This window comes from Coenobita brevimanus, chromosome 45, assembly GCF_032717465.1.
Source record: "Coenobita brevimanus isolate Jiangsu-jjx chromosome 45, ASM3271746v2, whole genome shotgun sequence".
NCBI classification, from domain to species: Eukaryota; Metazoa; Arthropoda; class Malacostraca; order Decapoda; family Coenobitidae; genus Coenobita; species Coenobita brevimanus.
The window spans coordinates 31947837-31972114 of record NC_136998.1 but is presented as its reverse complement, the minus strand read 5'-3'; the positions used below and the strand labels follow the sequence as shown (position 1 = coordinate 31972114).

At 42.5% G+C, this 24278-nt stretch overlaps 1 protein-coding gene across 1 annotated transcript in view; it reads right to left on the bottom strand.

Moving 5' to 3' along the window:
- Positions 1 to 1579: 1579 nt before the first annotated feature.
- The window catches only part of LOC145398490 (uncharacterized), a 96909-nt gene continuing 74210 nt past the window's right edge, over positions 1580 to 24278 (bottom strand). Inside the window, exons 10-12 of the mRNA XM_080271366.1 lie at positions 22269 to 22323; positions 22060 to 22162; positions 1580 to 1658 (exon numbers count right to left, since the gene is read on the bottom strand). Coding sequence (XP_080127492.1) covers positions 1580 to 1658; positions 22060 to 22162; positions 22269 to 22323 — 237 coding nt within the window. The remainder of the gene's footprint in view (positions 1659 to 22059; positions 22163 to 22268; positions 22324 to 24278) is intronic.

Sequence of the window (24278 nt, the reverse complement as noted above, 5' to 3'; positions counted from 1 at the left end):
AAAAAGATTGATAGATTGGAAAAGCGAAACCACAGACAGTAAGGGAAGACGTTTAGGAAATAAAATGCAAACGAACCGTAAGACAAAATAAGAAACAGAATATGAAGAGAGTCAATACGAGTGGAAGAGTAGAAGTAGTAGTAGTAGTAGTAGTAGTAGTACCCGGCGGTAGTATTAGTATTAGGAGGAAGAGTAGGAGGAGGAGGAGGAGGAGGAGGGAAGTGCTTATGAAGGCTAGTGAAGGGGTCAGAGTGGTGAGTTATTGTTATGGGGGACACACACGGGGGTAAACAAAGAGACCGTCCACGTCTGAACACCACATTCCCCGCACACCTTGACGTAGAGACACCAGGTAAAACAAAAGCAAGCAGGTGTACCGTTTTAAAGGTTACTTAGCCTCACCATCTCTTCACCTCGAATACTTGGTTCTAACAAGAGATTATCAGTAGAATGTGGTGCTAGCCATGAAGAAGTGTTGTGGAAAGAATGTAGAGCTATAGTATACTTAATGCTGGTCATGAAGAAGTGCTTTGGAAAGGATGTAGAGCTATGGTATTGTCTTGTTCTGCCACTGAACTACGTGAAGTGTTTCAACAAGACAAAATCTGGATCATCTTAAGGTTAAAAGCCCATAGTAAATTTTGGGTAGACGTAAATGTAGAGGTGTCAGAGAGGATTTCAATATATAATTCTGACTGATCACAATATCATGGTAGGATTTGAATACAGAAACATGATAAATAATCCTGACTAAACACAAAAGCATAGTACCGTAGGAATTGATTGTAGAAATTGAATGGGCACAGAGTTAGGGCAAGATATGAACAGAAAAATAGATTAATCACGGAGTATGGCGGGATTTCGAGCACAGAATTTGAATGAATATTAAAGATTTGGGATGGCATCGGTTTATCCTTGAGGTGCCAGGGAATTATTAATGTATATAAACTCAAATTAGGCGTATGGAAATCTTGAAGCAATTTGATAAGGAATTTTGCTTGATCTTAAAAGTATATCTGAGAGAGACAATTGATATTAATCCTGTTGGACGTATACAGAGAGATTTTCAAGGACACAGGCATATATATTTGACAGGTTGCCTTCGTAAAAATGTGAAAACCATATATTCGAAAGTCAGGAGAACAGATTTTTGAAAGACCACGATGAAAGAATAAAAAAAAATCATGAGTGCCCGTCTGGAACAAGAGAGACATGGAGGTGTTAAAATTTTGAGTGGATATAGGTGTATTTGGTAATCGAGAATTTTGATATAGATTTCTGATTAGCTATGTGGAAGTCTGAGGGTTTAATCAGAATACAGCTTGGTTGATGGCCAGTTCTTGTTAGATTCGAGGATAAATTTGACTAGTAACCAAGGATACTCATAGATGCGGGGATAAATTTGACTAGTAACCAAGGATACTCATTCAGGTTGTGGGAGTGACCAGGTTCCATCAGATGAAAGCAAGTCAACACTAGAACTTCAGTCAATCGGAACCCCAACGAGTCAGATCGCAGGAAATCAGGTCAGCTAAAGCACACATTAACCAACCCTTGAAGCGATGCGAATTTCAGCCACTCAGAGCGTAGGTGAACCAGGCCAGTCAGAACACAGGTAAAAATCCAGCTCAGAGCACATAAACCAGAACCCCAGGCCACTGAGAACACCAGGCACTCAGAACACGGTTAAAGAAGCCTACTCAGAACACCCCAGCCAATTAGAACACCAAGCAAAACACACACACACACACACACACACACACACACACACACACACACACACACACACACACACACACACACACACACACACACACACACACACACACACACACACACACACACACACACACACACACACACACACACACACACACACACACACACACACACACACACGAGAAAAAAGGCTACTTAGCACACATAAACAGGCTCACAAAACCAATTATATTACTAGTCAGTCACATAACTCCCCCCGAAAAAAAAAAATACTCAACACACAAACTATTACACACACCAGTCGTAACACAAGCCAATCAGAATGCCAGGGATTCAGAGCACACCCAGTCAGAACTCAGCTAAGCCAAAACTCCCACCCGATCCGAGCACAAATAGATGGTGTCAATCAAAAAGGCGGCCCCGGATTGGCGTGTGGGTCGAGAGTAATGTAAGAGTAAAAATGCCAGGCATGTACACGTCAGTTAAGGCCTTGGGAGAGACGTCAATGCATACCCTTTAGGCCGTGCGTGGTGGTGGTACTGTTTCTGTCTGGTGGTGGGTAGATATGCTCCTTTTACTCCAACCTGGACTAAAACTGCCTTCTGTTCATCTTCAGCGCCGAGTTTTAGCAGATGATTAATACCAGAACATGATGCTGTTTATGGAAAAGATACAGAGCCGTGGTGATAGGTAGCTGATACCCATTTCACTTCAACTTGGCCTAAAATTGCCATCTCTCCATCTTGAATATCGAGTTGTAACAGTAGCACAACACTAGAATACGATGATGCCCACGAAGAAGTGCTATGGAAATAATGTAGAGCCGTATTATTGTTTTTGAGTAGGGAGTGATTGATATGTTGGTTGTTGTTGATTGCTTGGTTTGATGTAGGTATGTTTAATTTGTGTTCTTGTGTAATTTTTTTCCTGTGTTCTTCCGAGTTTGTTCTTGTATAAGTGTAGTTGATTTCCTGATTTTCTGTTCTCATCTTGCTGATTTTTGTTAACTGTTTTCTCATTGGATTGATTTTTTCCCCTTTTTTCATTTTATTTTCTTGTCTTGTTTTGATGGATTTGTAGTTTTCTTGTTCGGACTAATTTGTTTTAGTTTGCTTTCGCTTATTAATATTTCCTTCTTTGTTTTGACGTAGTGTTGTTTTCAGTTTGCCATGTTGATATTCTTATTCTGATCTGTTCAAACAAGTAACCTCATACAGCCATAAAATATAATATAGTGTCTCACAAAGCTTGACATTTTCAGCCCAGGGAGAAGGGATTTGAAATACTGTAATGTCTTTCGTTTCTTACTAACCATATATTTTACAGGGATGGGTGGTTCAGGTGTCTGCTCTGAAAGACGTGTGTGAAAAGTGTATTAAGAATGGAATGGATATGTATTTAACTTTTATGGACCCGAAAAAAGACACATGACAGAGGTGAAGGAGATACCAAGTGACAAGTGTTACAGATGTATGGGAGGGGAGAGGAAGTTTTAAGTGTGGTGTAGAGTTTTTACCGAAGGGGTAGAGAATATATGCGTGTGAGGAGGGAGGAGATTTAGCGGCTTAAAACATAGGTGTGGCTCTGTCAGGGATGTGTGATGTTTCCCATGGTGTTCAATCTCTTCATGGACGGATTGATGTAGGTAGATGAAAGAATATACGGGAGAGAGGCAGTGATATGAGGGGACAGACAAGCAAATCATTTCATGTTTATAGACGGTAATTACATTGGAGGCAGACACATAAACTTCAGCAGTTCGTATCTGAGTGTGAAAAAGACTGAGATTGAATGTGAGATAAAACAAGACGATAAGGTGAGGCAGAGAGACGGAGTAAAAGACTGCGAGGGTAAGTCCAGTTGGGGAAGATTTTGAGAAGAGCTTTGTTAAATAGCTGAGGGATAGAAGTAGGGAAGATTTTGAAGAAGTGGGCTGTGTTAGATATTTGGGAGATGGACATAAAAAACATACTGAACTCTGGCGTCTGAAGTAAGCCATAAGACAGGAGAAGGGACAGAGGTGTTAGGAACGTTGAAGAGTGTGTGTGAGTTAGGAGCCAGATGATGTTGTGAGAGGTTGGTGAATGATGGATGAAGAATGTACGAGGTAGGGTCAAAGTCCCTCATGTTTATATAGTTGTAAGTTTGTTGTATAAGTCTGTGATTGGAGTGTCCCCTTGTTTAAATGTCGGTTGTTGTTTCACCCTTGTTTATTTATACTAGTGTGCTTAATTATTTACTTATTTACTCACTTAAAACTTAGCCTTCCTTGTTTAAATACTTGATTATCCTTGTATATAATGAACTTATTTTTAAATCATTCCCTTGTTTGAATGTTGGTATTTGTTTCATCTGTGTATATTTTCGCTTTGTCACTTATTTACTCTTGTTTCATGAGTTTATTTTTTTCACTTTGTCACTCACTTATTTACTCTTATTTCATGAGTTTATTTTTTTCACACTGTCACTCACTTATTTACTCTTGTTTCGGTAGTTAATTTTTTTCACTTTGTCACTTATTTATTCACTCACTTATTGATGCCTCGTCCCCCTGGCTCCATGTTATGTTTGCTCAGTGGTTATTAAATCATCCACAGTTTTAGCGCGGCTGTCCTGACCTCGTGAATATTCTAGCATGTCTCTATTTCTAACTGAGGCTTCTGACAGTGAGGGTAGTGTTGGCTGCTGCTGTCTGTGTCTCCGTTAGAATATGTATGTGTGGTTTGATAGATAGATAGGTAGATGGATAGATATATGGGGGGGGTAGATGTGTGTATGTAGTAATGGTGCTAGTATTTTTATATCTGCGTTCGATACATAATTGTAGGTTCGTATGTGGGTGGGTAAGTGTGTCCCTACGAGTAGATGGGTGTGTATTGGTTTGTGGATATGGACAATATATAGGTACATGTGTGTGTGTGTGTGTGTGTGTGTGTGTGTGTGTGTGTGTGTGTGTGTGTGTGTGATTATATTATTTATCATATCTTTATACATCTCTGTTTATCTGCATCTATCGGTCTATCCATATATATGTCTGTCAGCCTATCTCTTTATCTGTCTTTCTATCTAGCTCCCTGTCTGTCCATCTATCTATCTGTCTGTCTATCTATCTATCTAGAGAGGGAGGGAGAGAGTGGAGGTTGCTAGGAGAGTTTGCAGAGTACCTGGAGAGTGCAGGGGGCGTTTGTAATTATGAGGAGTAACTCAATTCCCAGGGAAAATAGGCAACAATAAACGCATTCTTGCCAGAGAGAGAGAGAGAGAGAGAGCAAAGAGAGTGCCCATGTGAGGTATAGGATCGTAGGAGTGAGAAAAGGAAACATAAGGAGAGTGTCAGTAAGTAGAGGAGAGTGTCAGAGAGGCAAAGAAGAGTGTAAGGAGGAGAGAGAGGAATCTGCGGGGAGAGCGGGAGGGGAGGGAGAGTCGGAGAGTAGGGGCGAGTGGAGTTGGGAGGGTAAGAGGGGAGGGGGAAAAGGAAAGGAAAGAGAGAAAGAAGGGAAGGAGAGTGGGGAGAGGGAGAAGGAGAGGGAAAGGAGGAGAGTGTGAGGAATGGGGAAGTATTATTTAGGAGTAAACTGTGTAATAGGTATTAATAGACGCCTTCTGGCCAGGAGGAGTGAAAGAAGAGTGCCAGGGAGAGTGTAAGAAGAGTGCCAGGGAGAGTGTAAGAAGAGTGCCAGGGAGAGTGTAAGAAGAGTGCCAGGGAGAGTGGAAGAAGAGTGCCAGGGAGTGCAAAAAGAGTGCCAGGGAGAGTGTAAGAAGAGTGCCAGGGAGAGTGTGAATGTAGAGTGCCAAGAGGATGCTAGGAGGGTATCTAGTACGTGTTTAGGATCATAATTATATAGACCAGAATCGAAAAAAAAGTGGGGAGCATAGGGAGATTGTCTTAGATTTACTTGGGGAGTTTAAAAGAATTGCACGATCCGGGAGAGTGCCAGACAAGGAAAATGGGGGGAGATGGTGAGGGGGAGGGGGAGAGTGAGAGAAGGAGGGGGAGAGTGAGAGGGGGAGGGAGTGAGGGAGGGGGTAATTATGAGGGGTAACTCAATTGGCCTGGATAATGGGCACCAATGGACGCCTTCTGGCCAGGGACGCGAGATGGCTAAGCTGATTGTCCGGCAGGGGAGAGGTGGGGGAGAGAAGGGGAGGGAGAAAAGGGAGAGAAGAGGGGAGAGGTGGGGGAGAGGGGGGAGGGAAGGAGTGAGAGATGAGAGATAGACAAAATGTGGATGGGAGGGTGAGAGAAAGGGAAGGTGGAGAGAGAGAGAGAGAGGCTGCGTTCATGCGTTTACCCCTGAGGACATTTCAACAACATCCTTCTTACCAGGTTCTCAATCTTGTGTTTTTCTTGCTCAACTAAATACGTATTCAGATTAAATTCTGGGGTTCCTCTCTCTCTCTCTCTCTCTCTCTGCATTCTTCCTCCGGCATTCCCTTTAGCTATCAAGTTCCTCCTCCTCCTCCTCCTCCTCCTCCTGTTTCCTTTCTGTGCTTTGTCAATTTTTCTTTATCTCTGTCCTCATCATAGGGGAGAGGAAGATGGTGACATTGGTAAGGACGTAATAAATAGTGAATAATGAAAAAGAAGAGGAAGAAGAAGAAGAGGAAGAGGAAGAGGAAGGAGGAAAAATGGAAGAAGAAAGGGAGGAAAGAGAGTGGAAAATTTAGGGAAAAGAACGAATGGTAAACACGAGAAAATGGATAAAATAGACTAAATAGGGATATGTCGGTGTAGGTCAAGGTAGGAAATTGAAAGCTAGAGATAATGGGTGTCAGATAATTAGAGAGAGAGAGAGAGAGAGAGATAGAGAGAGAGAGAGAGAGAGAAGTAAAAGAGAAACAGTGGAAAGATGTTAAACGGAAACAGTAGACAGAAAAAAAAAATACGTAAAAGAGAAACGTTAGTAAAATGAAAGCCAGATGGAAAATACAAAATAGGAGAAAAGAAAAAAGAAAGAGAGAAATAAAAGACAAACCATTAGAGAAAGAACAATATTAGTTGAACAAAGAGACAAAACAAATGTAGCCAAGAGGTGATAGGAAAAGTACAAAAAATTAAAGAAAGAAGAAAAGAAAAAGTATTAAAAATTAAAGAAAGGAGAAAAGAACAGTACTACAAATTAAAGAAAGGAGAAAAGAAAAAGTACTAAAAATTAAAGAAAGAGGAGACAAGAAAAATTACTAAAAATAAAACCCAATGGAATAATATTAATTTATTAGACACAAGACCAAAAACGAAAACAGCTATCAGGAGAAGGAAAGAAGCATACTAAAAACAAGCATGAATTGTAGTAAACATAATTATCCATACAAAATGAGATTGTGAAAGGGGGAACAATATTGATAAAAAGGGACTGGAGAGGTTATTGAAGGGGAGAGAAGAGGAGGACAAGGGAGATCAGAGGGAGCGAGAGGAAATGCAGGTCTCATCATCATCATCATCATCATCATCATCATCATCATTATCATCGTTATTACCAGGTACAGATATTGGATGCGGGAGGGAGCTTGGAGAGTGTACCCCCCCATATTTTCCTCAGACCAATGGTTGTTCAAGTAAAAAAAAATATATATATATATATTATTTGCGAAAATATTGGTAGTAGTTACCTTACATAAAAAATTTAACTGAGAAGAGGATTTGGTAATAAATTTTGAGGAAGTTGTCACAGAGTCAGCGTGAATTAAAACATAACCCAGCAAAGGATCACGCTTTCCTCCTCCCCCCCTTTTCCTGAGTGCTGGATCGGCCCTGCTAGCCCCAGTAAACAAGCTAGAAAATATAATAAACTCTTCCAGGTACGTAGGAATGTAAGCAAACAGAATTAGCCACGGAAAATGAGACAGTGGAGGGGAAACAATATTGATAAAAGGAGATTGGGGATGATATTGAAGGGGAGGGAAGAGTACAGGGGTGATGAGAGGAGGGGAGAGGGAATTACAAAGCCTGGGTAAGAGGCCAAAGAGGCGGTGTAAAGAGGGAGGAAGAGGACGTCGTGGATACAAAAGATACTGATGGCTGTAATAGCGTCCTGAAATACATGGGGGAATCTTAGTATTTTCGTGCTACTTTCAGACGATTTTAATAAACATAGGAGAGTCGTCTATGGGTTGTAAGGGAGTTAATGAAGGCCATATCTAACCCCTCCAGTTGTTCCCTAACCTGAAGGGGGAAGGTAGAGGAGGAGGAGGGGGTGATGGAGGGTAAGGGGGTAAAACTTGGAGGGTCTGGGAAAGTTAGGAAGAAGTGAGAAAAGTAGCAGAGGATACAGAAAAGGTTAATGAGTTGCAACACCCACAAATTAATACATCGTAGGGATGAGAGGAGGAAAGGGGGATTTAGAGAAACGAAATAAATACGCCTAGTCTTTATTATAAACTTTGTGTGTGTGTGTGTGTGTGTGTGTGTGTGTGTGTGTGTGTGTGTGTGTGTGTGTGTGTGTGTGTGTGTGTGTGTGTGTGTGTGTGTGTGTGTGTGTGTGTGTGTGTGTGTGTGTGTGTGTGTGTGTGATGGTGCCACCGCATGTAGGCATCTCTCCAGCGCTAAAGTATGTGTGGGTACAATAATTAGTCAAAATATTGCTATTGAAGTTAGTAGATTGATAGATAAACAGATAGATACTGGAAGAGTGTGAAGGAAAATAATGTGGAGTGTAAAGAGCAGTGAACCAGAGGCGTGGATGGAAAGCCCCGGGTTGAACCATTACATCCTGGCTTAACCCAAGAGGCAGTGTCCAGCGTGGCCTCTCTTTCATTATTACTGGGTTAGATGGCTTGGATTAGGCGAGAGCGAGAGAGAGAGAGAGAGAGAGAGAGAGAGAGAGAGAGAGAGAGAGAGAGAGAGAGAGAGAGAGAGAGAGAGAGAGAGCTGTGGAGGGTGGGTGGATGCCAGTCTGTTTGTATGTGTGTGTAGGAGCGGTTGTGTATGGAAAGCTGTGTCTGTAGAGGGGATGTGTGTGTGTGTGTGTGTGTGTGTGTGTGTGTGTGTGTGTGTGTGTGTGTGTGTTCCTGTTTGCTATGATTTTCTTCCTTTCCTCCGCTCCCCATCCTATTTACTTCTTTACCTCTTCTATCCCTCATTCATCCATTATTCCATCGACCCTACACATCTCTCCTTCCTTTCCTCCCTATCTCTCCCTTCTTCCCTCCCTATCTCTCCCTTCTTCCCTCCCTATCTCTCCCTTCTTCCCTCCTCCATCCATCTCTATAATCCCTCCTTCCCTCCTCCATCCATCTTAGTAATCCCTCCTTATCTTGCTCTTCTACTACTATTTTTTCCTCTCGTCATTTCATCTCTCTCTCTCTCTCTCTCTCTCTCTCTCTCTCTCTCTCTCTCTCTCTCTCTCTCATCTAAATCCGTCCTCTGTCTTCCTCTTTTTTATCCATTTTCACCCTCTCCCATCATTCTACCCTTCCTCTTTACCTCCCTGGCCTCCCTCCCCACTCTCTTTCCCTCCTTCCTCTCCCTCCTTCCCTCCTCACTGTTTCCACCCTTCCTATCCCTCCCTCCCTCCCACCCTTTTTCTTCTCTCAAATTTCTACCTGCCTCCCTCATTCCCTCCCCTCTCTCCCTATCTCTCAGAATCTCGCTTTTCTCTATCCCCTCATTCCTGTTTCTTGGTGTCTTTCTTCCCTCAGCCACCTTTCCTTCCTTCCTTCTCTACTTTTCCTTACTCTTTTCCCTCCTTTCCTCCCACTATCCATGTTCTCTCCCTCCTCCCCTCCCATCTTTCTTACTCTCCTACATTCTTCATTTGCCTTTCCTTTCATCTCGTCTATCTTCCCTCACACCCTCACTTCTTCAAGCTTACCCCTTCTTTCCCCTCTCATTTTCTTTCTTTCCCATCATTTTCCCCTCTTTCTCTTTCACCTTTCCTTCGTCTCCTCCAAATTCTAACCATCCTTCCTCCCTCCTTCCCTCCTACCCTCTTTCTATCCTCACCTCAGCAAACTTATGACTTCTTTCCTCCCTCCATTTCTTTCCTCCCTCCATTTCTTTCCTCCTTCTCAGTATCTTCCCTCCATCTTCCCTTTCATGTTTATATTACAAGTTTTATCCACTCTACCTTTCTCCTTCCCTCTCATTCTCCTTCCGTCATCATTTCCTGAGGTTTATTCCTTCTTTCCTTTTCTCTGCCTCTCACTTCCATCCCTCCTCCTTACTTTCCCTCATCTCTCCAAGTTCTAGCCATCATCCTTCCTGCCTTCCTTCTTTCCTTCCTTCCTACCTTCCTTTCTTCCTTCTCACCACTATCTAACAAATTGAGAGATAGTGCACAATAAATTTTCCATTGATCGTTCCTTGTAAAACTTCCACAGCACTTTTTTTCTTACTTGGCTGGTTTTCTCGCCTTTATTGTTTGATCTCGCTCGTGGGAGAGGTGGGTGGGGGAGAGCCTTCTTGCACTCGTATTCTCGTGAGCTTAAGATGATTTGTAATTCTCCTTCCTTAGCGATTTAGTTTTGCTTAATATGCCGTGCTGTGCTTGTGTGTTATTTATGTTGTTATAATGCTGGCAGAGATTGCATAAGGCTTCTCCCTTTCCATTCCTCCTATTTCTGTTCTCTCACCTCCCTCCTCCTCCTCCTCCTCCTCCTCCTCCTCGCCTCCATACCTCTCTCCTTCCATCCTCCTCCCTCCATACCTCTCTTCTTTCTTCCTCCTCCCCCATACCTCTCCGCTTTCTTCATACCTTGCCTCCACATCTATCTCGTTCCCTTCTTCTTCCTCCAACCTTCCTTCCATACCTCTCCTTTCTTCCTACCTTCCCTCCATGCCTCTCTCCTTCCTCCAACCTTCCCTCCGTGCCTCCTTACCTCCTCCAGACCATGTTCCACGTCTCATGAATTCCTCTCACCAAGTTACCAGCCTATCCTCCCTCCCTCCCTTCCTTCCTCTCTCCTTCCTTCCCTCTTCCCATCCTTCTCTCCATGCTTCCTTATCTCCTCTCCCATCTTCCATCATTTCTTTCTTCGTATTTTCCTTCCCTCCCTCCCTCTCACTGGTTCCTTCCTTCCCTCCCTCTCTTCTTCTGCCCTTCACTCCTTCCTCTTTTTCACTGTCTTCCTTCCCTCCTCACCCTCTCCCCTCATTAAATTATCAGCCTACTCTCTCTCTCTCTCTCTCTCTCTCTCTCTCTCTCTCTCTCTCTCTCTCTCTCTCTCTCTCTCTCTCTCTCTCTCTCCCTCCCTCCCTCCCTCTCTCTCTCTCTCTCTCTCTCTCTCTCTCTCTATTTATATGTCAGTCTCACCTACTCCAAGATCTCTTTTTTTTTTCTTTTTTTTTCCCATAGCACAATATACGACCATCAGACAATTATATATGTTTCACCTGATCTTTTGATATCACTAAGACTTCTAATTTCCCAGTTCACATCTTATCAGTCCTTCAGTAAGATTAGCCAAACTACCTAGCAAGAGTAAGGGCGTTGTACATCCTAGGAGTTAATATCTATCTATCTATCTATCTATAGCCAGTTGCCTTAATCCTGTTAGGGGTGACCACAAACAAATCTCCTCCATGTCGCCCAGTCACCCTGCCATTTCACAGTCCTCTCCCCAACTTACACCCCCCTTTCTCTCATATACCTCCTCTCCATCCCTCTATCTCATCCTTGGTCTCCCCCTTCCTCTCCCCCCATCCAAGGGCGGTTATAATGTGAAACGTGGATATTCTTAACATCTCCTGCTCTGACGTCCGCCTTGGCCATTTGCTCCATCGCTCCTGGGCTCATGGTTTGATAGAATTGTCATAGTGCTTTAGAAGGAGGATTACCCCAGTATCTCGTAGAGTCAACTCCTTTGCCTATTGTGAGGGGAACACTTCTAATCCCTAATCTTGCCCTGCCTGGTATGGTTGAATCTGATTACTAAAACTCCAGTGGTCAATAAGATGCAGATTTTCTTTTTTCTTTTTCCTTTTTCTTTTTTCATTTTTTTTTCTCCGGCAGGGCATTGATAATTGGAAAATTGTCTTAAGTCACATCTGTTTAAAAATATAGATAAAAGGAGTGTCAGTAAGGATGCACGTCCCATAACTGCTGTCTCGATGTGCTTAATTGTTACATCTGGCTACCATCATGTGAAAAAGCCTGCACAAGTTAGCATGGTGGGTGGTGTCTAAACGTAAGGGTAATGTAATGCTTTCCTACATATACGAGACAGATAATTGTTCATGTAATGCGAGGACACGGTTTATAATCTCTGTTGCATTTATGGGTTTATAAAGTAAAAAAATAATGACTTGAAGGAAATTATAAGAAGTGAGTGGTTATAAAAAATAGTGATGAAATTTATTACTCTAACTCAATTACTGTTATATAGAAACTATTACTTCAGTACTTTAAGAATTTACTGACCCACACAGCCTAGTCAGTTACCTACCTTTAATTATGCTTACCTGTCCCTCTATCAGGTGGAAAGAGAAACTAAAATCGAGGAGAATGGGAGAAAGGGAGATAGGAATAGAAGGGGGGAAAGTCCAAGAAAGGGTCATATTCTGTTTGGAAATTTCGTAACACCTCTTCCATAGCGATTTATTCTGCACATTTTGCCTTAGTATCGTTTCGTATGTCTATGATACAATTAAGTAAAAAGTAGAGCGATATTAAATAAATCGGGAAAGAAGTGCTGTGAAGCCTCCATAGAACACGGGTCATAGGAACAGGGGAGAAGAACACCGAGAGAGAGAGAGAGAGAGAGAGAGAGAGAGAGAGAGGGCAGTAAGGACAAGAGAGAGGAGGTGGTTAAAAAAAAAAAAAAAGGAAGCACAGTAAGAGGGTGAACATCGCATTTTTTTTTTATTCCTTCTATGTTATTTATGGTACTTATCGTGGCAGTAACAACAGATAAATAACATACAAGAAACAAATACGATGCAGTATGTAAAATAAATTCACTAAGGTATGCAAGAAAGCCTCATAAGGTGATAGAGAATACCACGCAGAAAGGAGATTGAAAAGAGATGGTGGTGGTGGTGGTGTATCGTGGGTTAAATGCTCCTCGTATAAGCCAGTACCTTCATCATTTACCTTATTAACACGCAAACTACATTCCATTAGCTACTTCGGGCAGTAAATGTCGCAGTTTACTACATTATATCTTCGTTTATTCGACAAATTGACGTGTGTGTATTATTAGTGACGAATAATTACATAGGTAAGTATCTTTGTCCCTTTGTCACCTGTGATAAGTGTTGCCTGACGTACGATAATCACCGAAATTATCACTAAACGTCAAGGAATTATGTATTGAATGCATTCCTATCTTTAAAAATCATTTACGTTTACCACATACAATATTAAAATAACGTAAAGCATCCACGCTGGACAGAAAGGTAATAATATCATAAATACACACAAACCTAACAAAAATCCTGTGACCTTGAGTCGGCAACACGTAAATTTCCACGATCTCGAGACATTGTCTATTTTTCCGGAAACAGGAAGAATTATTCCGATGTACGGTCAAAGATCATTTAAATATAATTACGGCAATATTATATGCGCTGTAGAAGCATAGTAAAGTGAAAGGAAAGTGATGTAGAAGAAATATACAGAAAAGCAGGGAGCCCGTGTGGGTACCTGGGCGGCCCCGTAGCATCTCAGTGCACCGAGGGAGATAGTAGTGGTGGGTGATCGTGCACGTTTCCGTCATTATTTTGCTCTAATTTCAGTTCTACCAGTCTCCCATCGTCCTGCTTGCGTGAAATATCTGAGGAACGAAGTGGGGAAGTGACTGTGTAGGCATCAACTAGGAGATAGCACGGTGAGTAGTTATATTTTGTGATTTAACGAAACGCGTGTTGGGATGTTGAGAGCAGGTGTGAAAATGGCGATCGGGTGGGCATTTAATCTCCGCGTATCCCAGTTAAAAGGCTTTATACGGCCCTTAAAGGTTCGCCGTAGTGGAATGAATGAATTTGAGGGAGCGAGAAAGGCACGAACATTACCGAATTTTATTTATAGTAATTATAGCTTAGTTCTTATTCAAGTATTTCATGAAACGTTTTAATTAGATTTGCGCAACATCTGGTACATGTATACATTATAAGTATTTCCATTTCAGTTGATGTTAAATTTATTCTTACTACCGTCACATAATTTTATTCACCGAGGGAAGGTAAATAAGTAATAAGGTTATAAGGGTGTTAATGAAGACAATTTCTAACCCTTTCCTTATAAATTTGTGTGGGATTGAAGGGGGTTACAGTATCGTAGTTAAGTCTAGCACTCAAATGGTCGGGACAACTTTAGCATTTCACTCAAGCCAGCGTTAGGCGATTTTAGTCTACCGAGAGTGTCATAGGGCGTCCATGATATAATCCTTTTATCCTAACCTGGCCTAGATTTTCGTTCACTTCCAGCTTATTTCACGTAGTTCTGTGGCTGAAAAGAGACTGCTGCTGCTCTGTATCCTTTCCATAGCACTTTTCCGTGACTAGCATCATAATCTAGTGTCCAGCTATTCTTAGAGCATACAAGAAGGAGAGGTGGAAATTTTTGACCAAGTTAGAGTAAAAGGAGTATAGTGCTTTTATCACCGACCCTCTCATGGTTAGGGCATTTTTTTTTTTTTTTTTTCAGATAATGCTTGGGATTTTATTCAGCTAAAGAGTCAGTTACATTAGCTTTATGGGGTTAGCTGCTGGGCTTTAACACCTTCAGTCCGATGGTGTATATTTTCTTTATTCTTGCTGCCACCGACGATTCTATTCACCTTTGGAAGAATCTCATGTAGTGAAGTGAATCAGGGCTGCGACTAACCCCTCCACTTCTAAAGTTGTCGCCTAGACGAAATAAAATCGTCTGAAGGTAGTACGAAGAGAGAAGAAAACTCGCTGAGCAAAATAGTTAACGTCTTGTGTTCTGTGACTATTTTATTCGTGGTATTTACAGACTGTTTTCCTTAGGGGAGAAGGTTGGTTAGGAGAGGGTTAAGGAAGGGCGTATGTAACCTCCAACACAAGTCACTAATAAGGTTAATAAAATCGTCTGGAAATAGCAAGAATTTATCAAGAAAAGTCTGGAGATAGTGAGAATTAACTAGGAAAAGACTGGAGATAGCAAGAGTTATCCAAGAAAAGACTGGGTAGAGCAAGGATTAGCGAAGAAAAGACTCTCATGCTACACTTCTTTCTCTCCATTTCCCTCTCACTTCGTCTTTCATTTTCCTCCGCTTCCTCCTCTGTCCCCTCACTTTGTTCCACTTCCTCATTGTCTTCCCACGCACTTTTAACCCCCACTTCCTCCCCCCCACCCCCACACATCCTCCCCACCCACTACCACCTCCACCCCCACCCCCACACATCCTCCCCACCCACTACCACCTCCACCCCCACCCTACCACCCCAGGGGAATGAGCCAAGTCCACATGTCTTATGCAGATTATTTGGTCCCTTTTATTCTTCCTCTTTTCCGAATTTCTGGAAGATTTTTTATATTTATTTGTGCATAATAATTTTCTTTTGTATTTTCCATGGGATAGCTATGTCTTTTTTTTTTTTTTAGCTATGTTTATTTTTAGTTTATCTTCTGCAGTTCATTGTTATTAATTATTATTATTATTATTATTATTATTAGTTGTTGTAGTGGTAGTATTGTAGTAGTAGTAGCATCATTGATATATTGTATTTTTTTTAAATTCATTTAATATATGCTATGTATATATGCATGCATGTATATATGAATGTATTTTTATCTTCATGTATCCTTCTGTCTATATCTGTCTATCTATCTATCTGTATGTATGTATGTATGTATAGATATTCATATTTAAGAAATTACGTTACATTATCTCTGTGTTCATCCTCTTCTGTGTATCTTTTTTTTTTTTTCTTTCCAATTTAATGCTCTTTTTAAAATCACAACCCCCGGTCCTAGTCACAGAGAGGCCATAATACTGAGGCAGCATTTCTGATAATCACGGGTTCCGATCCTGGTGTATAAAAAAGCCTGATATTATTGTCCTTAAATTTGTGTTACGCGTTTCATGAGTACTTCGAATGCCCTCCAGTCTCCCAGAAAAACATCCATACTGTATGAAATTCCATCGTATGAAGTAGTGGATGGGGAAGCAGTACTGTGCTCCAGTGGTGGCATTAAATGTGGAAGAGATGGAGCGTAATAATTCCCTCTATTGACACTGTAAACAAGTGGCGCCTTGGAGCACATCTGGGTCATAGGGAACGGACTTCTAAATCTATGCCTTGAGTTGGATGCTTAAAAAAATTCTCTCTCTCTCTCTCTCATTTTTTCTGACCTCAGTTTTTCTCCCATCCCCCACTTTTTTATTCATCGTCTCACTTCCATCACGCCACATTTCCCTGCACTCTCCCTCTCCCCATTCTTTTTCCCTCCCACCTTCTAGTTTCTCCCCTCCCTCTCATATCCCTCTCCCAAAGCCCTCTCTTTTCCCCCTTCCACCTTTCACTTTATCACATACTTAATTTATGACATGACTCTGTGGTTAAAATGGCATCAAAGCCCCTCTCCTCCCCCCAACTCTCTCTCTCTCTCTCTCTCTCTCGTTATTTTTTTTTTTTATGTTATGGAAAAATCACTGACATTTCTCTTACATTTTTCTTTTCTTTTCAAGGTAGAAATATCTCAAATTTTCTCGTTGCCTATCTCAATATGAGTGTTCAACCACTATTTTTTTTATATATATTTTTCGAAAACTATATTCACACAAATTTAAAAAAATCAAAAAAGTTAAAGGTAAATATTGTAAGGCGAATTGATAAGGAGTTTCGCCTTTTTTTTTTTTTTAATTTTGTCGCATTTTGTAATATTTCATTTTTTCCGTATTTTGGTTCTTTCATTTCTTTGCATTTTTTTCATTTTCGCATTTTTGTACTTTCGTCTTTTTCATTGACATTCCATTATTTTTTGAACTGTGGACTGAATTGCCATTCACATACCTAACCTCCAGAGTGAACCTATAGATTCATTAAGGGTCAGGTGACGCGGAAAATATTTAATAATAATGAGGAGGAGGAGGAGCAGTATAATAATAATAATAATAATAATAATAATAATAACAACAGTGGTGGTGGTTTGCAGGTGGTATTGATGATGATGATGGTATTGTAGAAGAAAAAAGAAAGATATCAGTTGCACAAACAGATAAATGAAAAAGCAAGAACAATATCCCTCTGGTCACATCCATGCATACCCAAGCAATGATTATAGGTCAGAGGTCATCCTTAGAGAGAGAGAGAGAGAGAGAGAGAGGCTGTAGCTCCGAATCATCATTGTGAGTTCAGCGCTTGATTTTCCATATGATTTTTCAGAGTATTAGTGGCGTCAGACGAGATTTTTTTTTGAGTATCTTTATTTTTATTGTAATTTTTTTTTTTTCGGGGGGTAATGTATAATTCTTTTTATTGATATATTTTCGTTGTAAATGTTGTGCTTTATTAGGTTTGAGTTGTCCCTTGTTTCTTCCTCGCATTTCGCCTCATGGGTTGGAATATTGGATGATGATGATGACTGATGAATGTGATGGTGATGATGATAGTGGTGTTAGAGATGAATGTGATGATGATGATGATGATGATTTTTTTCTTAGTCAGCCCCTTTCGTTCGTTCCTCTCTCAATTTTTATTTTTATACCTAATAATAGTTTTACCTCTCCCCTACGCCCCCCCTCCTTCGTAGGCTGTCCATAAAGCGACTTCCCCCCTCCCTCCCTCTTCCCAAACCCCCCCACCCTTCCCTCAGTACCACCTCTCTCTCTCTCTCTCTCTCTCTCTCTCTCTCTCTCTCTCCCCCTCCCTCCCTCCCTCCCTCCCTCCCTCCCATCCTCTGCTTCCCCCCCCCTTCTTTGTCCATCACCCCCCCATCTTCCCCATCATCCTCTCCCCTCCCACCCCTCACCATCACCTTGTCAACACCATTTTCCTTGGATTATATTGACTTGGGCCTTCCTCCCAGCCCACACATCCTCCCCCTCCCAGTCCGTCTTCGCCATTTTCATCATATTATTATTAGGCTGCCCTCAATTTTTTTTTCTCGTTTCCTGGTTTGTTTTTCCGCTTTGGCACGTTTCCGTAATCGTTTTCTCTTATTCTGTCTTTCTTTTCTCACTCACTGTATTTTTATTTCCGTCTTCCTGCTTATTATTTTCATCGACTTTGTCTTTACTCTGCCATCGTTTTTTACCCTCCTTCCTCGTTTTTTTTTTTTTCCTGCAACCTAACCAAACCTTACCTATACTAACAATTCCTTAACTTACCTTATCTTACCTTTCCTATCCTATCCTGTCCTATCCTATCCTATCCTATCCTATCCTATCCAATCCTATCCTATCCTATCCTAACCTAAACTATCCCAACCTAATCCGACCTAGTCTTGCCTAATCTACCCTAGCCTTGTCGAAAATGTGACCTTACCTTTACCTTACAAAAGAGTGCAAAGGAAAGCAATCAGCAACAGACCTAATTTCCCCTACGAAGCTGTTTGTTAGTGAAGACAATGATTTTGATGTGTATTTCAATGGGGTGAAGGTAAGGATAGCAAAACAGGAAAGGCTTACCTACCCTAACGAAACGTAACCTAACTTAGCCTCGCCCAGCCCAACCCAGCCCACCCTAACCTAATCTCATTTAATCCAATCTAATCTACGGTAATCTGACTAAGCCTAACCAATCTCAACCATTTCCATACTTTTAAATATTTTTATGTCATGATTTTTATCATTCTTAGTTTCTCCTTTTCCTTTTTTAGTTAATTAGATATTTCTCTCCGTCTGCGTCTTCATTAATTTCCATTTCCGCCATTTTCGTCACTTTTATTTTTGCTAATTTTTCTGCATTTTTTCATAGTTTTTGGATTAATTTTTTTAGGCGTGAGGTATTTGAGTTAATCCATCTCATAATTTTCACCCTCTTTACTGTTCTGCTACCATCGGATTATTATTTTTTTTTTTAACCCTTTGTCCTAGGTATTGGATTTTTTTTCGCTTTTCGGTCTTGTTTTTGTCACATTATGTCCGTCTTGATCTTTACTATTTTCAATCATCATTTTTGCTTCCGTTTAAAAAAAAAATGTGCCTCCTTCTATATTTTTTCATTTTGGGCTATTGTAGTTTTTATTACAGTAGGCCTATATACTGTATTTTTTTCATTTTCTCTTTTTCGTTTTTTCTGCCTGGCTTTTTTATGGGTATAGGTAAAATGTCAATCCAGTTTCGTGACCAATCTAGGGCTGACGAAAATGTGTGGGTGTAGTGAATTATTAAGTGGCAAAGGTTGTATCGAGAGAGAGAGAGAGAGAGAGAGAGAGAGAGAGAGAGAGAACAGTGGACAGGCCAGGTGAGGAGGAGGGGAAGGGGTAGAAGATGTGGAAGTGGGTGGTGGGGAAGGTAAGGGGGGGATTAGTGGAGGGAGCAAAGATGTGAGGTTGTGATATTGAGGTATTAGACGATGTTATGAGAGAGAGAGAGAGACTTATAATAGGTGTTGTGGGAAGAGTGAGAGGCAGGGAGTGAGGGAAGGGGGGGGGTGTAAAGAAATTATGAGAGGCTGAAAGGATGAAGGCTAAGAAGGTAATAGGGAGGGGTAAGAGGCAAGAGGGAGAGTTCAAAAGAGGTAAGGAAGGTGTGAAAGGAACAAGAATAAGATGTTGTTAGAGGGATTAGAGGCGTAGGGGGAGGAGGGGTTGGATAAAGGACCCGCAAGAAAAAAGTGGTAAAGTGGTAAGAGAGAGAGAGAGAGAGAGAGAGAGGCAGTTAAATTTGTTGGAGGGTAGGGGAAAAATGAGGCTGTTGAGTAGGGGGAGGAGGCATAGGGGAGGAAGGTTAGGGAATGGGAGAGCGCGAGTGGGTGTTGGAAAAGGGAGAGTAAAAAAGTGAGGATGTTGGGGAGACGGGGAGAGAGAAGAGGGGAGGCTGTGGGGGGGGGTGTAAGGAACAGTACTGTAAAGATAAATGGAGGGGGAGAGGGAAGGGGGGATTTGGAGAGGGGTTAGGCGAGTGTGGATTGGAGAGGATAAAGGAAAAGAGTTAAAAATGGAAGTGTGGAGGGTTGGAGGTTAGGGGAAGAAGTGGGAAGAAGAGTGGGTGGAAGGGGTGGAAGGAAGGGAAATAAGGTGGTGGTTGGAGGGAGGAAGAGAGAGGAGAAGAGAGGAGGAGGAGGTGGTGGGGGAAGAGAAGAAGGGGCTGGTAGAAGGGGTGTAAGGAAAGGTAATAATGTGATAAGTGGAGGAGAGTAGGGGGAGGGAGGGCGAAGATAGATGGGGGTAGGGAAAGGAAGGGAAGAAGAGGGTAGAGAAGATGGAAGTGGGGAGGAGTGGGTAGTGGAGGAAGAGGAGATGGGATGGGGAAGAGGGGTGTAGGATAAGGCAGTAAGGTGATGAGTGGAGGAGGGTAGGGGGAGGGGAGGGGAAAAAGGGAGAGGGAAGAGGAGGATAGGGGACCGCGGAATAGGTGTGTAAGAGAAGGCAATAATGTGATGAGTGGAGGAGAGTAGGGGGAAAGGGAGGGGGAAGAGGTTTGGGGATGGGGGAAGGAAGGGGAGTAGGGGCTATGAAGTATCGACTAGGCCTCCTTCCCCTGTTAAGACGCTGGCAGGTATTGACAAGCAGACGGCCAGCAGACGCACCCGCTGGCTATTGACAGGTGGGCGGGGACAGGTGAAAAATGGACAGGTGCAGAGGGACATGTAGAAGTGATGGGTAAATTGAACAGTTAAAGTGGACAGGTGGAATTGATAGGGTAAATTCGACAGGTAAAATAGACATCTAGAAAGACGGTTAGAATGGACAGGTGAAGGGGGACAGGTAAACAGAATTGACAGCTGGTTACAGACAAATAGATGGACGGGTAGGTGGGCATATTTAGACAGGTGTGGATGGACAGGTAGAATGAATAAAGTGGGCAGCTGCAGTGGACAGTTGGATGCAGAAAGATAATCTGCCCAATTTGCCTCTACCTGTCCATTTTATGTCTGTGTGTTTATTTTATCTGTCTCCATCTGTTCAAGTTGTCTGTCTATTTTTATCTATTTTCTGTTTTACCCGTCTGAGTGTCTAATATATGTCCCGTCTGTCCATTTTGTCTGTCTGTGTCTAAATGTCCAGTTAACTGCTCATCTCCTCCTGTCCATTTTTACCTGTCCTTACGTAGCTGACTAACACAACTCTCCAATTTACCTTCCCTTTTTATCTCCTGTATATATGTCTGCTACTGTCTGTCTAATTCCTCTCTCTGTTTAACATGTCCAATATACTCAGGTAGAATCACGTGAAATGGACAGAAAGAGATAGACAGGTAAAATGGACAGTAAGAGACAGAAAGGATAGGAAAGAGGCAGACAGGTAGAACTGCACAGGTAAAATGGATACATGAAGATCTACAGGTTGAGACGAACAGATTTTGTTTGTGTGTGTGTGTGTGTGTGTGTGTGTGTGTGTGTGTGTGTGTGTGTGTGTGTGTGTGTGTGTGTGTGTGGATAATCGCTCAGTCAACTTCATTCTATCCTCCACTCTGTCTGCTTATCTTCGCCTCTTTTTTTTTTTTTTTTTTTTTTAATGTTCGTGCCTTTCTCCTAACTCATCCCTTCTTTTTCTCGTCTCTCTGTCCACTAATATTTATCCTTTTCCTCTTCCTTTCTTCGTCTCCTCTTACCATTACCTGCCCGTCTCTTGTCTTTTATTTCCATTTTCCTGCTCCTCTTTCCTCTCTTCTTTAGCCTCTTATTTTTCTTCTCAAAAATTCCGTCTGCTGTCATTTTTTCTTTTCCTTTTCTGCCGCTTCTCTCTTTCCTCTTCATTCTGCTCTTCTCCCTCCTCCATCCTCTCTCCTTTCATTTTCCTTCCTCTTCTGTCCTCTCTTTTTCCTCCCTTCTCCTCTTATCCCTCTCTCTTCGTTTCTTCATCTCCCCTTTCTCCTTGTTTTCCTCCATTTGACCCCCACGCTGTCACCTCTCTCTCTCTCTCTCTCTCTCTCTCTCTCTCTCTCTCTCTCTCTCTCTCCCTCCCTCCTCCCCCCCTTTATTCATACCTTTACTCTCTAATCCACCCCTCTCCTTTCCTCGCTCCTCTTCATATTTTTCTTCCTCTGTGGCACTCCACTTTTCCTTCCTTTCGTTCTTCTCCTACTTCCATCTTTTCCCATCTTTTCTACTCTTTTTTTTAGGCTGTCTAGACTATAACTGATTTTATTGTTTTCTTTCTCATTTCTGTCTTCCTCCTTTCTCCACCCTTTCGTTTTCTCTCACTCTACTTCCTCCCCTTCTCTGCTTTCCTCCGACCCCTCTCTCCGTTCTTTCCACTTCGCTCTCTCTCCATCTTCTTCTCTTCTCCGTTTCTCTCTTCCCTCTTTCTATCTCTCTCATTGTGCGTCTTCCTCTCCCTGTATCCCTTCCCAATGTGTCTTTTCCTCTCCTTATCCTTCTTTCTTTTCCTCTCCTGTCTTCTCTCTTCTCCTTCCCTTACCCTTTCCCCTCCCCGTTTCCCTCCCCTTTTCCTTGTCTCCCCTTCCTCTGTCCTCCCCCCCTCCCCCACCACGTAGAGTCCATCTATTTAACCGACAGCAGCAAACGAGACAACTCTCTCTCTCTCTCTCTCTCTCTCTCTCTCTCTCTCTCTCTCTCTCTCTCTCTCTCTCTCTCTCTCTCTCTCTTCTCTCTCTCTCTCTCATTTATAATTCTTATTCTTTCCTCCTTTCATTACATTCCTCGTTTCTTCATCAACTATTTCCAGTCTTCTTATTTCCTCCTCCTCCCTGCCATTTTTTCACTCCATCATTGCCTACTTTCCCTCCCTTTTTTCCTCCCTACCTGCTCGTTCTCCCTCCTTCCCTGCCTCCCTCCCTGACTTCTCTTTTTCTTCCTGCCTTCTCTCCCTCCCTCCCTCCCTTCCTTTTCCAGCCTACCCCTTCTGTCCCTTGCCTAGTTTGTCCTAGCCTTAGTCTGCCTCTCCCCTGCCACTTCCTTGCCTCATCTACTTCCCTCCTGCCTTCCTTTCCACCTCCCTTCTGCCAAACTTTTTACTTTCCTGACCTCTTCATCCACGTTCCGTCCTCATGTCTAACTTTCCTCCCTTCCCTGCCTACCTCCCCTGCCCCCTTCCTACCCTCTTCTGCCTCGTATCCCCAGTCTGCCTTTCCCTGCCTTCATTTTTCCCCCTACTCTCCAATATCCTGCCTTTTCTTTCGTCCACCTGTCTATCTGTCCCTACCTTTATTCGCTATTCTTCCACTCCCTGCATCCCCCTTCCCATTACTCTCCCTTTCCTATTGTTACTACTCTCCCTTTCCTCTATGTTCTCCCTTTCCTCTAACTCCCTTTCCTTGTCAACTTTCCCTACCTCTACTCCCCTTTTTCTTTCTCCTTCCTAATGGTCTCCCTCTCCTCTCTCTCTCTCTCTCTCTCTCTCTCTCTCTCTCTCTCTCTCTCTCTCATTGTCTCCTACCCTCCCTCCTCTTTAGTAACCTCTCTCCACCTCTTCCTTCATTTCTGCCTCTCCATGCTTTCCTCTTGTGTGCCCTGCCTCTCCTGCCTTACCCCAAGCCTCCTCTGCCTTTCCCTACCTCCTCTTACCCATTCTGCCTCTCTCTGCCTCTCCCTTATCTCCCTCTGCCTACCACCCCTGCCTCTCCCTACCTCCTCTGACCCATTCTGCCTCTCTCTGCCCCTCCTTTATCTCCCTCTGCCTACCACCCCTGCCTCTCCCTGCCTGGCCCTGCCTCCCTCGTCTCGTAATATCCATCTGTTCACCCCGACACCAACAAACACGCTCGTCCTCTTCCTCTTCCTGCCTCCTCTTTCTTCCTCTTCACTCTCGCTTTAACTTTCTCTCTCACTCTTTTTCACATTGTCCTCTTTTGTATTGTGTCGTCTTTCCTGGTTTTCTTTTTATTGTCCCATTTTTCTTCCTTTTCCTTCATTCTCTTTCCTAGCTCTTCTTTCTTTATCTTTTCTTATAGTTTGTCTCTCTTTACTTTTTTTCCTTCCTTCTGTGTCCTCTTGCTTGTTTCCCTGATTTAATTCTCTCTCTCTCTCTCTCTCTCTCTCTCTTTTCCTGTTTTCTTTCCACCCTTACGTCTTTTCCTTCCTCTCATCGTCACTTTTGTCATCGCTGTCAATTTTTCTTTCTCCTCTCTTCCTTTTTTTCCTTCCCTATCCTTCTCTTTTCTCGTTTTTATTTCCTTTGCATCCAGTTTTTTTTTCTCTTCACCCTTTCATGTTTTCATCTTTTTTCCAATTCTTTTCATATTCTTCTGCTTCCCCTATTTCCGCTGCTCTGCTTTTTTCTGCTCTCCTCCTCTGCCGTCCTCTCTCCATTTCCCTGCTCTTTCCTCTCTTCTCCTCGCTTGTCCTCTCTCATTCACTCCTCTCCTTTATCGTACCCTCATCTCCTCTTTTCTCTCATTTACGTTCCTCTTTATCTCGTCTCTTCTCCGTTTATTCTGCTTTGCTTTCTTATGCTCGTCTTTGCTATCCCCTCTCTTTCCTTAATTCTGCTGTCTTCGCCTGCTCTGCTCTTCCCTCCCCCCTCCATGACTCTGCTCTTCTTTCCTCTCTTTTCCTCAGCTCCCCTTTGCTGTCCTTTCACTTT